Source organism: Lathamus discolor, chromosome 1 (assembly GCF_037157495.1).
Source record: "Lathamus discolor isolate bLatDis1 chromosome 1, bLatDis1.hap1, whole genome shotgun sequence".
Classification (NCBI taxonomy): Eukaryota; Metazoa; Chordata; class Aves; order Psittaciformes; family Psittacidae; genus Lathamus; species Lathamus discolor.
Window position 1 is genome coordinate 11,520,768 of NC_088884.1, and position 17,134 is coordinate 11,537,901.

Here is a 17,134-nt window from a genome sequence, read left to right on the forward strand (position 1 = left end):
AAAATAGACCTGAAGTTTGAGCAGAGAACCACAGAAGCAGAAGTGCTGTCTGTTTTGATACAGTTTGATTATGTGCTCGAGCCTCCTGAATTGTTAGCAAGCCTCTTCCATGAACTTTCTTACAGGAGGATAAGATACTGAAGGTTCTTACGTAGAGTAGGAAACCAAACATATTATCTTTGGTTCAAGCCCCATTACTTAGCTGATGGAAAATTAATTTTGTTGATACTGTACACTTTAAGAAAAATCTGTCTTAAAGACTCAGTAGTTTTTCTTATACCAGAGAGTAACAGTTAGGAAGGCACACTCATGTGTGACATTCATCTTTTTATAGGAAGGACTTACATTTGTGCAAATGGTCTTCAAGGCCCTGGTAATGCAAGGTATTATAAATATGGTTAATACCTTGGACTAGAATACCAATGGCAAGTTTTCTTGGCATTGAGGCCAGAACACCTGCCCTACCTGTGGGTGCCTTGATAGGCTTTCAGAGGTGCTCCGGCCATGTGCATAGAGCGGTGTTCCTCTTAGCGTGACAGTCTGTGATGACCTGCTTTCCTCTAATATATTCTTATCTATAGTAAAGAGCTCCCATATGTGCCAGAATTGCTTTTGGATTCCTAAGGCATGGGGTGGATGGCTACACTTCCTCATTGAGGAAACTAAATACACTCAGCTTGTCAAATTCAGTGATTTGAGCTGAGTTTATCAGTGTGATGTATTGTTGTATAGACCCTTCCTTCTAACATACAAAGATAATGGCTTTGCAAGATTTTTTTGCCTTGCTGAGTGCATGATGTTTCACACATTTTCATAGTTATTTTCCTGTTGTATATTACTGCAGAAACTTTATAAATGAGAAAGTAGTATATATTTAATACTTAAATATCATACCATATTTAAATAAGATCATAAGATTAACAAACTGAGCAAGACAGGATGTTATTACTGTTCAGATAACACTTTTTGCCTATTTTGCATGGTTATCACTTTATTTTTCTTTCATTCTGTGGACTGATTTAGTATAAATACTGTTTCAGCCACCACGAGAGATTTCACTGTATTAGGAGGTTGGAGTCAAATATTGTAATTGGCTTTTAAAAGTGCTGGATCATTTGGTGAACAATAACAATTTTAGTTATTCATGCTGAGAGCAAAGTAATTAAATCTCATGCTTCAGGGCAGAGGTCTGAAGCCTGTGCTCTGCTGCATCCAGTGAGGGACTCAGCTCAGTAAGTTTTGGTGCCTCCAGGCTGAAGATTGAGGGGAACATTGTTGATGATGTCAGAGATACATAAATCCTTGTTTAGAAGAGGGATATTAGGTTAGTATTATAAAAAAACCAGCCGAATAAATACTCAACAACAACACCAAGAACAAACCCACAAAAAAAACCCAAACATCTAAATCTAGGTAGTGTTTAAAATTGATTAGCTACATTGTGGTGAATTTCCCCCCCCCACCCCTTTTAAACAATAGGTTCTTGCCATTACCAGAGGACAATTTATATCTACTGATGGATTAGAGATGTGCCATTCTGTCAGTTTTAAACTCTTACAGTTTATGGCCGGTATTGAAACAGCAAGTTGAATATTTCCATAGTGATTTGAAAATGTTAAGAAATTAATTTTCCTGACAAGGCTGTGGGGTATGTGCAGACTTCTCTTTATTTATGAAGGGGAGGATTCAGAACAGTGTGACATACCCAAAATGGGGGAAGAAAGATGATCTAACTCCAGATTTGTGTCAGATAGCCAGAGCTGGCATAAGCTGCAATAATAAAATTTGCTAAATCTTGGGCAAAATGATTACTATGAAAACCTCACATGCAGGTTAGTCCATGTATGCTGATTGAAATTAGATGCCTTTATGTTCCAGAACCAGTTGCTTTTCCGGAAATTAAAATTTCAGGACTCTGAATGATGAATACTGTTGATTTAAAGAAAATGCAAGGAATATTTCTAGAAAATGGAAGCATTTCATTTCGATGACTACAGACTAAGATACTGCATATTGTAAATAGCAGAGCATTTCATGTAGCATTTTGAAATGATACTTTAGGGCATCTTATTTTGAAGTCGCATTTTCCATTTCTTAAATCCCACAAACGGAAACACTAAAATGTTTAGTAATCTAAACACACTTTTTTGTTTGTTTGCTTCAGATTGAGCAGTGAATTGCAAATTAGCACAAAACCATATTGTCCAGACTTCCATTTACCCCAAAGGGGTATTTCCCAGTGTGTCTAGGTCTAGTCACCTGAGTGAGGAGTCTCATCCATCACGCTCTGGTTCTGGGACATGCCATACCACAAGTCCCTTGAACAGCAGGCAGACCTTTGTTTTGGGTTTTTTTTTTCATCTAAATAAAGTGCTGCATATGCACCGAAGGGATGGAAAACACGGGCTGTGTTTTGAAGTCCTGCCTTCTGCTAGCTGTATCTTCTGCGGTTTGGAGCGTGTGTCTTGCACCATTAGTCAGCTTTCTGAAGGAAACCCCATGAATCCTGCATAAGATAAACCTGCATGAATAAATTATATAGTAGAACCGGCATATGGATCTTTAGTATGCTAGTTGGCTCTTTGGCAAATGTTTACAAGAACACTGTAGCCCACATAGAAAGTATAATGATGGTGGCTCCCTGTTAATGAAAGTGGAATTATGCTGCAGCACAGTTATCACATGCTAGTGTGTACTAAAAATACATACTGTGGCTATCCCATGGTTACATGCTCACATAGCCCTGTTGTTAATAACTGCTACTGTGTTTATCTCTTTTTAATATGGAAGCCTATACAAAGCTTTTATTTTGTTGTGTTTTAAAAATTCAGGACCATCCCATTCTTTTTTTCTTTCTAGAGCATGATGAGTGTGTAACAAACCAGCACAACTGTGACGAAAATGCTCTCTGCTTCAACACTGTTGGTGGGCACAACTGTGTCTGCAAACCAGGTTACACGGGAAATGGTACCATCTGCAAAGGTAAGCTGCTGAAAACCCCAGGGCTCGGCAGTCTTTGTACTGCATGACGTGCTTTGTCATAGTTGATACAAATCTGGGCACATGCCTTGAAGAAGACGGACAAATTGCTAGGCTAGGCATTTAGGTCCTGCCCCTATAAGAAGATCTTCACAGACAGATATAAAATGACTTTGCATTTGGCAGTGTTCAGAGTAATTTGAGGATGATGCATACATAGATAGTATGCTCTAAAATTTGAAGTAATTATGTTTCATTTCTGTGTCAATTTAACAGTTTCTATACATGCTACACTATTCAAGAAAGCCCAAAGTTACCAACAAAGTTGCAGCTGTGAAAACACTGTCAGATCTACACTGTCATATCTACATTGTGTGTGTTGTCAATCACTTGCTATTTTTCTTGGATGAATTGACATTTGTTTGGTGTGCTGTGCCTTTTTATTGTAAATGGGAAAAGCAGTAGACATACATGCACAAAACCTTTGCTGCACATGAGGTGGTGCCTTGCTTTCTGATGTTCTCAGTCACTGGCAAGTGTTTGAAGTTATACTTCTAGTTTTAGAAAGATGCTTACCCAGAGGTACAGCACTGCATTTATTTCCATTGCATTTCATATCAGAGGAGGTGATACTTGGTACTTGGGCCCAAATCCTTGGAAATCTTCAGGCTCTTGACATAGGATTTAGAGGATGCTTGAAAATAAAAGTAGTGTAGCTGCAGGGCAGTGGGCTCAGATGCAAGTAGTCGAGCTGCAGCAATAACATACCCAGTGTTCCTTGAAATTGTGCCTCAGTCCTATTGATCTGTTAGGTGTCAGAATCTAAGGGGATGGAGTTAGCATGGGTAATATCTCATAAATACCTTTTGCTGCTGTGTATTATCAAAGCTAAGCAATCCACAATTTCTTTAATTGCTAAGCCTGATTAGATCTTAGTACTGAGATTCCCTCAACTAAGTCACAGTATGATTTTTCTAAATATTCCTAACATAAATGAGCACTTTGTAAAACAAAACCTGGTCTGCTTCCAGTCAAACTCATGGGTAGAGGGGTAGATGCCTGCAAATGTGCCCTTTTATGCTGGGCTCCCTCCTCTTGGAAAAGGTAGAAAAGTCTTAGCCTGAGGAGGCTGAAACGCAGAGCCACTCCTCTCAGAAGAGAGCTCTGTCAGTGCAGCTTACTCCTGTGCTGTGCTTGGGAGTATTCATCAATCCTTCTGCTGGAGATGTGTCAGCTTACAAAAAGGTAATTGAGATTTTGGGTCAAAGAGAAGGTGCCTAACCTTAAAAGCAGTGCATTCAGCTCTTCTGTTCCCTGAACAAGCACTCTGAATGCAGGTGTGACATTTCAGAGGGCACCTGGCTGTGCTGTGAAAGAAAAGCGCAGTACAGAAAAGATGGTATGCAGGAGAAAGCTCTGAGCCCATTTATCGCAATCTGAGAAATGTACTTCTTTGCAGCCCTTGCTTGGATGCCAGTGTCCTTCAGAGGGACCTGGATGTGCCTCTTGTCCCCATGCCTTTGGCAGCTTTTCATGCATGGTGCTGCCAGCTGTGCTCCTGTGTACTGTGTCATCCCTCACCAGGGAGCTTAGATGTCTTACTCAGTGCTGGGGATCTCACGCCACAAGGCTGGTGCTTGGAAACTGAGAGGTGGAAAGCTCAAATTGATAACACTCCTATTCTTTCTCAGATGAGCCTTAAGATCTCATCAGTGGTGCTGTTACACAGAGCAGCTTCAGTCTGAAGCCTGGCATCTCCGGTGGCTGGTTTACAAGTGCAGGGCTAGATCAGTGCCCTGGAGCAACTCATCATGTTGGTGATGACATCCATCTGCCTAGTTTCACCTACAGTTTCTTGTGACTAGAGAGTTTCTGATTCTGTATTGCAGATGCAATCAGAGCACTTAACAGCAGCTGTGTTTTCTATCAGAATGGTTACATTTCTTTGTCTACTGAGAGGACTCTTTAAAGCTTACGCATATCCACAACTGTATCTGGAGAATGCTGCGCCAGAATATGTAAGCACAGCTTCTCAGATTGCATCATGCCAAAGAAAAACCCAGGGATTGACTTAAAACTGTAAATAGCAAAAGTTTTAAAGTTCTTCAGAATCCCTTGAGACAAAATTACCATTTTTAGTGTTTCAATGTAATTGTTTTATCAAGGGATATGGTACCCAGACAATTCAGTGTTCAGTTATGCCTATTATGCCCAGGCCTTTATTTGGGCAGCAGAGAAGACCAGCATTGCCCTAGGAAGTGTCTGTTCCTAGGGAAGATGCTGCCTTTCACTGCTTCCCTGTGCATGCGAAGGAGCACATATGTAAGCTGTTGTCTTCAGATGATTTACTCTAATCTCCTTCTGTAGCTTGTCAGCCCATCTGGTCAGTGAGGTGGGGGGGTGTGGGCATAAACCATCTCTTAATGACCTCCATCCTTAAGGAGAAGGCCATCTCTGCACATATTACCGCACAGACCGCATCTCATGTCAGCCTGCCAGCAGCCCATGGCAACCTGTGTGGTTGCTGAGTGTAGTTCTGTTACCCATACATTGTAATTTTGTATTTTGCAGCATTTTGCAAAGACGGGTGTAGGAATGGAGGAGCCTGTATTGCTTCCAATGTGTGTGCCTGCCCGCAAGGCTTCACTGGTCTCAGCTGTGAAACTGGTAAGATTATAACTGAATTTACGATGAAGGTAATCCAAGGAGGATGTTTGAGGTAATCCAAGAATAAAGGATTATTTAAGCGTGTGCCCTGAAAGAGGAAGCTGCTACTAAAAAGTTACTCACTTTTCTTTTATGCCTCCCAAGAGAATATATTGCAGCAGTTCTAATTAGAAGCACATGGACTGCAAAAATGAGAACATGAATTAAGACATCTTGGGTTTTGATGTTTCATAACTGATAAGATTATTATAGATTTGCTTTTTACCTCAAATGGCCTTTGGTAGCTCCTATAAATCACTGGTAATATGACATCTAGAAATAAATTCCAATAACTGATTAGTTCTATGCTGTAAATTTGTGACTGGCTCAGTAGCCCACCTTCTCTTCAACCTTATTTGAAGACTTCTGATTAACTCAGCCTTCTTTATTCAGTTTTAAGGCAGGTTTCATTGTTCCTGCTGCTTTTGCCTCCTTTCACAAGCATTCCTTTCTCTTCCTCCTATCCCTTAGGATGGCAATACCATAAAGCCTTGTTTTAGAGCTTTGTTTTTTAAGTCTTGGATCTAGTTAAATTGTATTGCCCAGCAGAGTATGCAGAATGTTAATACTTACCATCTTAAGTTCCTGTAAATAGTTTCTCAAAGTCCAAATGAATTGTTTCAGCACCCTTATTTATAGTTGCAGTATTTTTAAAGGCATTCTAACTGTGCATGCCTCCAGGAGGGAAAGAGAGAAAGCTTGCTTAGATTAATTGGCTTCAGTATGCCTAATAAAAGGGCAGTCTGCCACCTATGATTGACTGTTGTTGCGGTTCTATATTGCCTTCAATAAATCTTCGGAACAGAGGAAAGGAGGTCATTTGAGCAAGTATTGCTTTCATCTGACTTGTAAACATGTCCACTTTAATGAAAAACACAGACTGATCTGAATTCTGTGTTATCTCATCCATTTGAGAGGTGAGAAATGTGATTGTTTTCGTTCTTCTGTATTTGAGCGGATATTACCACAGTGCACAAGGGGGATGCTGTGTGAAAAGCAGTACCCTGTTTGTTCATCTGTTTTTTGAATAATGTCAAAAGAGCAAGTTTCAAGTATTCCTGTCTGTTTCACAGACTGCAAATAATGTGGTACAGGCTACCAAGGTCTCTTCAATGTAACACTGTTGTGTTTTTGCTTGGAACAAATTGTGTGCTAAGTTAATGTTCAAGTATTAAAACAGTTACTTAGTTTTAGTAATATTTGTCTTATATGCTCCTTGCAGCATTCTGCTGTTGTGAACTAAATATAACGTGTATAGTTTCAAGGCTCATGTTCATCTTTTCCAGCTTTATAACTCCTGCCCAAAATGTGTGGACTAGAAGCATATTTGCTTTACTCTCTTTGTATAGTCAATATTAATAGCCACTCTCAAAGAGAGATCTCACTGGCTTTTTTGAATTGCCCTTGGAAGTCCTCTCTCTGCTCTCTTCTTTAGGGGAGAACCCAGGGATGCTGTTCCTGATTGAGAAAGTTCAGGCACCTTAAATTATCTTCAGTGAGCTTAAGTGCATTCAGCCCCAAATGTCCTTCACAAGCAGCTGGACTCCTGCCTAACTGACTGCCCTTCCTGCCCCTCAGAAACGTATAGAAGGGTAGTTGGGAGACTTGGACCAGATCTGATGCCTTTCTGAATATCTGATCTTAGTATTTAACATAAGCTTAGTATGTCAGTGACCTGGTAGTCCATAGCGAGTGATATTCCTATTATGAAGGAATGCCATCCAGAGGGACCTTCACATGCTTGTGAGGTGGGCTGATGTCAACCTTATGAAGTTCAACCATGACAAGTGCAAGGTCCTACACCTGGGTCGGAGCAATCCCAGGCACAGCTACAGATTGGGCAGAGAAGAGATTCAGAGCAGCCCTGCAGAGAAGGACTTGGGGGTGCTGGTCGATGAGAAAATGAACATGAGCCGGCTTCAGTGTGCGCTCGCAGCCCAGAAAGCCAACCATATCCTGGGCTGCATCAAAAGGAGCGTGACCAGCAGGTGGAAGGAGGCGATCCTGCCCCTCTACTTTGCTCTCATGAGACCTCACCTGGAGTATTGTGTGCAGTTCTGGTGTCCTCAACATAAAAAGGACATGGAACTGTTGGAACAAGTCCAGAGGAGGCCATGAGGATGATCAGGGGACTGGAGCACCTCCCGTATGAAGACAGGCTGAGGAAGTTGGGGCTGTTCAGCCTGGAGAAGAGAAGGCTGCGTGGGGACCTCATAGCAGCCTTCCAGTACCTGAAGGGGGCCTATAGGGATGCTGGGGAGGGACTCTTTGTCAGGGACTGTAGTGACAGGACAAGGGGTAACGGGTTAAAACTTAAACAGGGGAAGTTTAGATTGGATATAAGGAGGAAATTCTTTCCTGTTAGGGTGGTGAGGCACTGGAATGGGTTGCCCAGGGAGGTTGTGAATGCTCCATCCCTGGCAGTGTTCAAGGCCAGTTTGGACGAATCCTTGGTTGAGGTGGTTTAGTGTGAGGTGTCCCTGCCCATGGCAGGGGGTTTGGAACTAGATGATCTTAAGGTCCTTTCCAACCCTAACTATTCTATGGTTTGCAGCCAGTTTGCCAGCCCCAAGCCAGTTTTATAGATTGGCTTTGGCAGGAGAAGTTTCTCTGTCCTGATAGACCTCCACTGAACATCATATTTTTTCTTACTGGTAAAATAATTAATGCTAGAAATCAGCCACAGGGGCATGGGTCTTGTTATTTCATTTGGATATTAATGTGCAGGAGTAGGATTGTAATCTACTTGAACATGGCTTTGAAGCATACGGTCTGAAATGCTGTCAGAGTGGCAAATGGAAGGACTGTTCTGTCAATAAAGAGGAAAAGCTGGTTTGTTCTGAGACTGCATTGTCAGAAGAATGGGGCTATATACAGCCATAAAAGAAAACCCAAGCTTCAGATAATACATATCACTCCCAGTGACTGCAGCAGAGTTTCCCAAAGGTACTTCTTGTTAGGCTTGAAGTGATTCAAGACATTCACACTACAAATAATTTATGCTGGAAGCTTTACCTTTTTGAAGAGTCACTGTATCTACAAAAGTGATGTAATCTTTTCTAGGCAGACATCTTCAGTTACGGATTGATGTAAAGCTGCCAAATCTATTTTTAAATCTCATGTTACTTCTGTTTATGTTACATAGATTTAAAAACTGCTTATTGAAGAATCTTGGCAATTTTAACTTGCCATAAACATATATAGAAATATATGTTTTATTCAGCTGCTGAGCCTATGAATTAATTAACCAGAGATTGAATCCACACCCTATATTTGAATAACCTAGAAAATACAGTCACCAGTTCTTACTGTTTACTTCTGTAAAAGGCCTTTAATAGTTCTGTTTAAATCCTTTCTCAGAGTCATGGAAAGGATGAGGTTGGAAGGAATGTCTGGAGATCATTTTGCCTAATCTCCCTGCTCAGAGCAGGGTCAAATAGAGCTGGTTTCTCAGAACTGTGCCTGGCTGGATTTGGAGTGTTTTCAGGGTTGGACATTCCACAAGCTCTCTGGGCAGCTGATTCCAGTGTTCAGTCACCCTCATAGTGAAAAAAAAGAAAAGTAAACATTTCTTTTCATTATGCTCAAATGCAGTTTCCCATCCCCCTAGTCCTCTTCCTGGGGAAGCATCTGGCTTCCCGCAACACCGTTAGGTATTTATGCATATTGATAACATCCTCCTCAGGCTTTTCATTTCCAGGCTGAATAGCTCAGCTGTATTAGCCTCTCCTTCTATTACAGGTGCTCTGGTCCCTTAATCATCTTCACAGTGCTGATTTGCTCCATATCTTGTACTGGCGAGCCCAGCACTGGACCCACCACCCAGATGTGACCGCAACAGCATGAAATAGAGGGGAAGGATCACCTTCCCTTGACCTGCTGGCAATGCTTTTCTTAACACAGCCCAGGAGGCTGTTGTCCTTCTTTGCTGCAAGGGCACTTTGCTGGCTTATGTTCAACTTGGTGTTCACCAGGACGTCAAGATCCTTTTCTGTAAAGCTGCTTTCACACTGACCAGTCCTCAACCTGTACTGGTATCTGGGTCTGTTCCTTAATAGCTGTAAGACTTGGCATTCCCACTGAACTTGATGACATTCCTGTTGGCTCATTTCTCCAGCCTGTTGAGGTCCCTCTGAATGGCAACACAATTACTTGGTGTAGCCACCCCTCCTCCAAATTTTGTATCATCTGCAAACATGTTGAGAGAGCGGCTGCTTTCTTGTCCAAATGTTAAACAGAACTGGCCCAGTACCCACTATTTGCCCAGGTGTACACTGCTAAGTGACTAGCCTACAACTGAACGTTGTATTGCTGATCACAGCCCTCTGAGCCCAACCATTCAGCAAATTTTCACTCCACCTCAAGTCATTTATTTAGCCTGCACTTCTTAGCTTGTCTGAGGGTGTTATGAGAGCATCAAAAGCCTTACTAAAGTTAAAATAAACAACATCCACTGCTCTCATTCCCCAACCTAGTCAACTTATTTTAGAAGGCTATCGGGTTGGTAAGGCATGATTTCCTCTTCATAACTCAATCAATGCTACCTATTCCAAATCTCCTTATCTCCTTAATATGTTTGGAAATGGTATCCAGGGGGATACCATCAGCTTTCCAGGGTGGAGGTGAGGCTGAAAGGTAGGAAGGATATTTGACTTTCTCCAGTTCTCAGGAGCTTCTCTCAGACACCATGACCTTTCAAAGATAATTGAGGTTGGCCTCACAATGACATCAGCCATGTCCCTCAGCACTCCTGGGTGCATCCTGTCAGGTTTAATCAAGCTGTTTTTTTTTCCAATTTATTTAGATATTGATCCTCTTCCATCAAGGGTAAATTTTTCTTGTGCCAGACTTTCCCACTGGTCTTAGTAACTTTGGTTTCCTGAAGGCAAAACTTGCCAGTAAAGACCAGGATGGAGAAAGCCCTGAATACCTCACTGTTTTCCATCTGCTTTCCAAAGTTGATCCTTGCACATTTGGTTAGTGTCTCTGTGTTCCTCCTAAATCCTGAGTGGTATAATGCTGTCCATACTTAGGTTCTGCCTATGGAGCCAGGCTTGTGTTGTGTTCAGGCCATTGACCAAGAATAAGAATAAACCAGATCTGAAATAGCTGAAATTGTTGGTTCTCAGAGCATCTCCCTACATTTTTGATGAGGCTGTCTGCAGAGTGGCAAAGACCTGTCCTATTTCCTTGGTGCTCTTGTTGGCTGGGGAGATTTACTGTTCTATGTGATGGGACTAACAGCTCCTCCAAGCCTTCTAATGGAAGCAGTGATCAACAGGGAACCTCTCAGTAGGAAGCAGAAAGCCTGCTTCTGATGGAAGAGGTCAAAAGTCTTTTGATTGAATTATCCTGAGACTGAAATGTGGTTTTAGGGCAAGCTCATTCACACAGAACTCAGAGCAGCTTTCGCAGTTCTGGTGGATTATCACCAAAAGCTTGTGTTCACGGGCACAGCTGTAACTTTTTTCACCTATCAGCTGCCATGGAAAGGCTATGTCAGATTCCTTAAACTCATGCAGCTTTTTCAAAGAGAGTTAAAATCCTGTGTATTTAAACATGTTAATGGTTTCATGAAATTTTTTGCTTTCAAATGGGTGCTCTGTAGTGTTGGTAGGAGCCACGTCTCTCAGAAACATGAGAAGGAGAATCAACTACTACTGCTAGTCATGTACTTCCATGAGAAGAAATATTCACTGTGGAGTGCCTTGCAGTTAACAGAGCTATTGCAACAGCTCAGAATGATCTCTTGGAAGCTTTTTGGATTAATCATGGCCCATGCCCTGTGGAAATGGATCACTGGAATGAGAAGGAGATGAAAGAATCGTGCAGATATATCAACCTCTAGCAACTTTTTGGTGTTTTTTGGTTTTCTGTTTTTTAAATTGGTAATAGGACATAAAAATGAGACATGGGAGAAATCCTATTTCTGTTGCCAGTGGATGTAGGTTGGGGCATTGTTCATGTTGGGGATGCAGTTATTGGCTTAGGGAGGTGGGGGTTATGTGTTAAAAAGTTTTCAAGTCTTACAAAACACAGCAGTAGCTAACCCAGTAGAGCAACCTTCTGCAGTGTAGAGAGCTGAGACTACCACGGGAATCTAAAACTATTTGTGCCTGTTATACTTTTTCAAAATACCTGACTTAATACTGCCATATTTGATTGCAAAGTTATTAATTCTTCAATGGCATTTTTCAATGCTATCTTAAATTGTATTTGAAAAGTGTTATTTTAGAATCCAGCACAAGATGACTGTGTTAGATCTGCTTGATGTTACTGTAACTCTCCTTTAATTTGATGACAGAGCTTTAAGAGTGGATTTGTTCTCCTAGTGTATATGCATATCTGCTAGTGCGTGTATACAAGATTACTGCATTTTTTCTGCTTGACTGCTTCTCTTGAGTATTTGTGCTTTGAGTATCGGACTGCTTTTGATTATGCATGCAATCACATAGCAGAGTTTCACTACTAGTAGTGTTTTGGTGTAGGTTTTGTTAACAGGTTGGTTGGAAGTATGTGGCATTTTTATGGATGATTGGCTGTAGCTTGCATTTCCTGATAATGAACTTTCCTTGGATATCACAGGAATCATGTCCACCTGTTCTTAAACAATCTATGGCAAGCTGCTGAAAATAAACTGGCAAACAAAGCTGTCACCTTTGAAAGGAACTGTTAAGAAGGAGTCTAACTTACAGATTCTATGTTCATTCAGCCATATGTTATTACCAACAGTTGGCTTAATTAAATGGATAACTGAATTTAAGAAAAAAATAATGAGCACCAGCTATGTGAGATCACCGCCTCGTATCAGATCTCTTATCAGAAATAGCCAAAACCAATGAAAATGTACTATTTGGCTCTTCTCAATTTATTCCCTCCTTTTTTTCCCCCATGTGTGGAAAGCTCAAACAAAAATAGTGTGGGTGTTGTGCGTACTTCATGGAGAAGGAAAATAATGTCGATGTTTCTAAAACAAATTTTTGTAACTTTGTCCTTAACATTTGTGGCTCAAACTACTGAAACACAACTCAGGCAAGTAATTTGGGTGAAAATTGTTACAGACCAGATCTCTAGAGTTTTGTGCCACTTTCTATATAAGCTAAATAATTAACATGCGTGACTGTTGGTCTTTTCAGCAAATCCAAATTAATTTGTTCACGTGCACTGACCATAGTAATAGCAGGCTTCAGATTATTGAAGACTATTATTATTCATGCTACAAAGGAAGCTTGTGAAAACCTTTTAATTCTGATGCCGCAGTTATTAGGAAAATAATTTTACTGCTATTGGAATAGAAGGCTTTGCCAAAGTAACCAGAAAGCTTGTTAACTTTGCTGATTTTGCAAAAAAAAAAGTATTTTAGTACTTTTACCATCATAAGAGAACTGCTTCCATTTAAGCTCTTGATCCGTTGTGTTCAGCTAAAACAACCACAATCAGCTTGTGGCCAGGTAAGCTCTGAAGCTAAACCTGTGACCCAAATGGCATTTGAAGCCCAGAGAGCACTGAACCAATTCTGTAAGAACTGGAATTACTTTTGGCAGAATTCTTAAAATTTCTTGGCTCCAGTCTATTGAAAACTCTCCGTAAGATGTGAAAGTATCAAAACTTTCCTAACAACTCAGGAATCTGGCTTTTGTCCAGTTTTATTTTCACAATGAGGACATAAATTCTGGATAGTCGGATTGGAATGTACAACAATATATGAAAAGGCTCAAATTTGCAGTGCAAGTATGCAAGGTCCTGCACAAACCTAGAGTAGGAGGAATGCCCTTCAGTAGTTCAATGTCTAGCCAGGGGAAGCCAGTTGCATGCTGAGGTAAATCAGAACAACATACTAAATCCTTGAGTAGAAAGTATATAGGGTTAATCATGTTATGCTCTGAAATTCTTAAGTGGCTCATGGACCTTTTAATGGAGGAGGAGAAGGGAACAAGAGCAAAGTGGAGCTAACTTGAAGGCAGCACAGGCATGGACTGTCAAGAGCAATAGCTGTAGGAACTAGGGATGCCTTCCATAGTTCATTAGCTTTCATAACCCACCTGGCTTGCTTGGATCCTGGTGTCCTGAGAATTCAGGCTCCCATTTTTGGGGAGGCTCCCAGGTTTGAGACTTAGGACATACTTCTGGCACAAAATGTTTTCATTACTTTAAAGGGCTGACTTCAATTCACAGCAATAAGAAGATGATGAGTTAATCTTTAGGGCCTGGATACAATTTTTACAAACCAGTAGTATTTGAGCATGATTTGCAGTGTAAAACATTTTAGTAGGCCCCAGTGTGCAGTAGGAACTCATATTCTGAAAGGCAGGTCTTTTGGAGTGACTCAAGTCTGGCATTTCAACGTCAGTAATTTTCAAAGTTCATAGGCTATTCAAAACTTTTCCCTTGGTGCAAGCAAAAAAAGGCATCCAGGACAAAACCCAGAGAAGCTAGATTACGGCTTGTAAGCTGCTGAGGTCCAGCTTGCATGCTGGGCTACATGCTGCTACAGCCCTGCAGCAGTGCTGAGGCTGCTGTCAGGTCCTGGTGCAACCCTGAACCCAGCGGTGGGAGGAAGAGAGTGAGGAAGATGCTGGAGCTGACATACGCAGCTTGTTGCTGGATTTTGGTGCTCTAGCCTTGGGGAACCACTGCCATGTCTCCTCCTTGAGTCCTTCCAAGTGGTCTCCATTTCCTTGGCAAGTGTCCTATAGAAATATGGCATGTTGGGTTGGTAAGTCTGTCCTTTCCAGCCATAGCTGTATTGTAGATGGAGACAGAGTTCTCAGTATCCTGTTTAAACTTTTAACAGTAAATATTGAATTGTACTTTCTATTCTCAGGAGCTGAATCTCCGAAAGGAAAACACTTCTGAATTACTGCACTCGCCTTCATTTAATTAATATTTTCTCTGGTTTCTATTTCAGCAGAAAAAGATGGGACCTAGCTGCTAAAAATAATGTAATGATTTTGCTGAGGATGCTGAAACATAGAACCATAGAATCATAGAATAGTTAGGGTTGGAAAGGACCTCAAGATCATCCAGTTCCAACCCCCCTGCCATGGGCAGGGACACCTCACACTAAACCATCCCACCCAAGGCTTCGTCCAACCAGGGATGGAGCATTCGCAACTTCCCCGGGCAACCCATTCCAGTGCCTCACCACCTTTAAAGGAAAGAATTTCCTCCTTATATCCAATCTAAACTTCCCCTGTTTAAGCTTGAGCCCATTACCCCTTGTCCCGAAACATCTTGCATTATAACTTGTGTCTTTGTTATATAAAGTCACTGCCCAGCTTGCACAGGCTTGGTAAAGAGTGGTCTGTGTTACAGTCTTGGCCTTCTCAGAAATGGCTGGTTTGCATGTCAGTTACTGATTTCAGAGGCAAGAACAGTGTTGCTTGAGCTGGCCTTGGTTTATTGAGATAATGCCTGTAACTAGAGCATTTAGTGATGTCACCTCTTATTTAAAAATGGAATAACAGAATGCTGTCTTGCTGCAGGAAAAACATTGTAGAATCATGGGCAAACTTATGGGAAGCATCCTATAATATCAATTTCTATGTATTCTTTAAGCATAACAGCTAATTCTACATAAAAAGACTAATATGTCACTATGATAATTTTTCAATTGATACAGAACCCTAATAATGAATTTTGAAATACATAATTTGTATTTTGCAGTCCTATCACTGAACTACGACTAGGCAATGTGAAACTAGCATCTTTCCATAGTATTTTTTTGGTGGTTTGAGGAGAAGTTAGCAGGATATGACTGTATGAGTTATTTCCTTACAAAGCCATACCAGTATATCTGATTGCCAGAATCTATGCACTGCTTCCAGTTGCAAAAATTTTTACTGTTTTCAAAATATAAGGTGGCTTTTGAGATTTGAATAAGCACTAGTATGGAATAGGTTAAAATCCACACAGTAATTTGCATGGTCAGCTTACTGTAATTTTCCTGATGCCCAGGGTGAAAGCTATCATATTTTGCCTTCTGAGCTGCTGTAGGCAGAGTGCCTAAGAGCAATGATTCACATACTGCTCCCCACTGTGCCCCAGTGAACCATCTAATCCAGTACCTTGGTGGTGCCCCCAAGCCCCTTCAGTACTTCGAAAGCATATCCATTCTTTTTTATTTTCTTTTCTTTTTTGGCTTGCCTCAATTTGAAATAAATAGTTTTTGAGAACGGTAATGCTAGAAATTTGGTCCTCTGCACTGCTTACATGCTTCTGCATTGCTTTGTTTGGTTAATACAGTTTTCCGATGTACTGCTTAGGGCGCAATGTATTCTATCTGCTTCTGATTGGTGTTTAGTAGGGGGAAATAGCCTCAGTAAGAGAGACTGTTTCAGGTAGACGGGCCTAATTTATACTGTCAAACCTGAAATTCCTGGAAAGTCTCAGAAAAAGTTTGTTTGGCAGCTCTAGATCTGAGAATGCAAAGTAGCTTTTGGTTCCTGTATTTTTGTTTATGTGTTCCTGTTGATAGGCTTTACATAAAGTCATGAGGTTAGGAGCTGTCATCTTCACAGCTTCTGTTCTGGTCAGGAGCTTTGTTCATATGATCCATCTGGTGAAAGAGAGGAGGAAAAAAAGCAATCAGATTCTGGTCTTGAATTCATGCTTTTTCAGCTCCCCAAGTCTAAGTGTTGCAGTTTAAATGCAACTGGCAACTCAGAACCACGCAGCCACTCGCTCACTCCATCGTTCTCCCACCCCAACTCCCGACAGGGTAGGGAGGAGAATCGAAAGAATGTAACTCCCAAGGGTTGCGATAAGAGCAGCCCAGTAACTAAGGTATAACACAAACCACTGCTGCTACCACCAGTAATAATAAAGATAAGGGAAATAACAAGGGGTGAGAATATAAAACTAAAAAGGGAAGGGTTAAAAAAAAAAAACAACAACCAATAAACACAACTCCTCTTTCTGCTTCCTGCTGGCTTCTTGTGCCCCTTCTCGCTGGCAGAGCATGAGACTGAAAAGTCCATGACCAGAGTAGATATTACTTAGCAACAACTAAAACATCAGTGTGTTATCAGCGCTGTTCTCAGGCTAAAGTCAAAAACACAGCACTGTACCAGCTACTGGGAAGAAGAAAAATAATCATTACAGCCGAACCCTGGACACTAGGTGAGGAGAGGGGGGATTTTTTGTATACCTCACAGCTTGAAGCTGTATGGGTATTACTGAAAAACTGGCACTGAAAGTCCTATAGGGTTCTGCTGATGAAATGGTTTATATTCTTTAGTTATGGTCTTTGGTAGTCAGCCAGAGGTATTTTATTAAATATATGAAGTCTTATTGCTTTTGAACCACTTTTCTGCAATTCAGAATTAGTGGTTGTCTTATTTGCCATGCTTCTCATCTGTTCTGGTTTCTAGACAAATGTGATAAACAGCAACTGCTTTCCTGACTGATCTACCTCTCATGCTTTCATTTCACTAAAACTGGGCCTTGT

At 41.1% G+C, this 17,134-nt stretch overlaps 1 protein-coding gene across 1 annotated transcript in view; it reads left to right on the forward strand.

Moving 5' to 3' along the window:
* The window catches only part of NELL2 (neural EGFL like 2), a 162,138-nt gene that overhangs the window by 114,831 nt on the left and 30,173 nt on the right, over positions 1–17,134 (forward strand). Inside the window, exons 14-15 of the mRNA XM_065690861.1 lie at positions 2,860–2,982; positions 5,551–5,646. Of these exons, the coding sequence (XP_065546933.1) occupies positions 2,860–2,982; positions 5,551–5,646 (219 nt within the window). The remainder of the gene's footprint in view (positions 1–2,859; positions 2,983–5,550; positions 5,647–17,134) is intronic.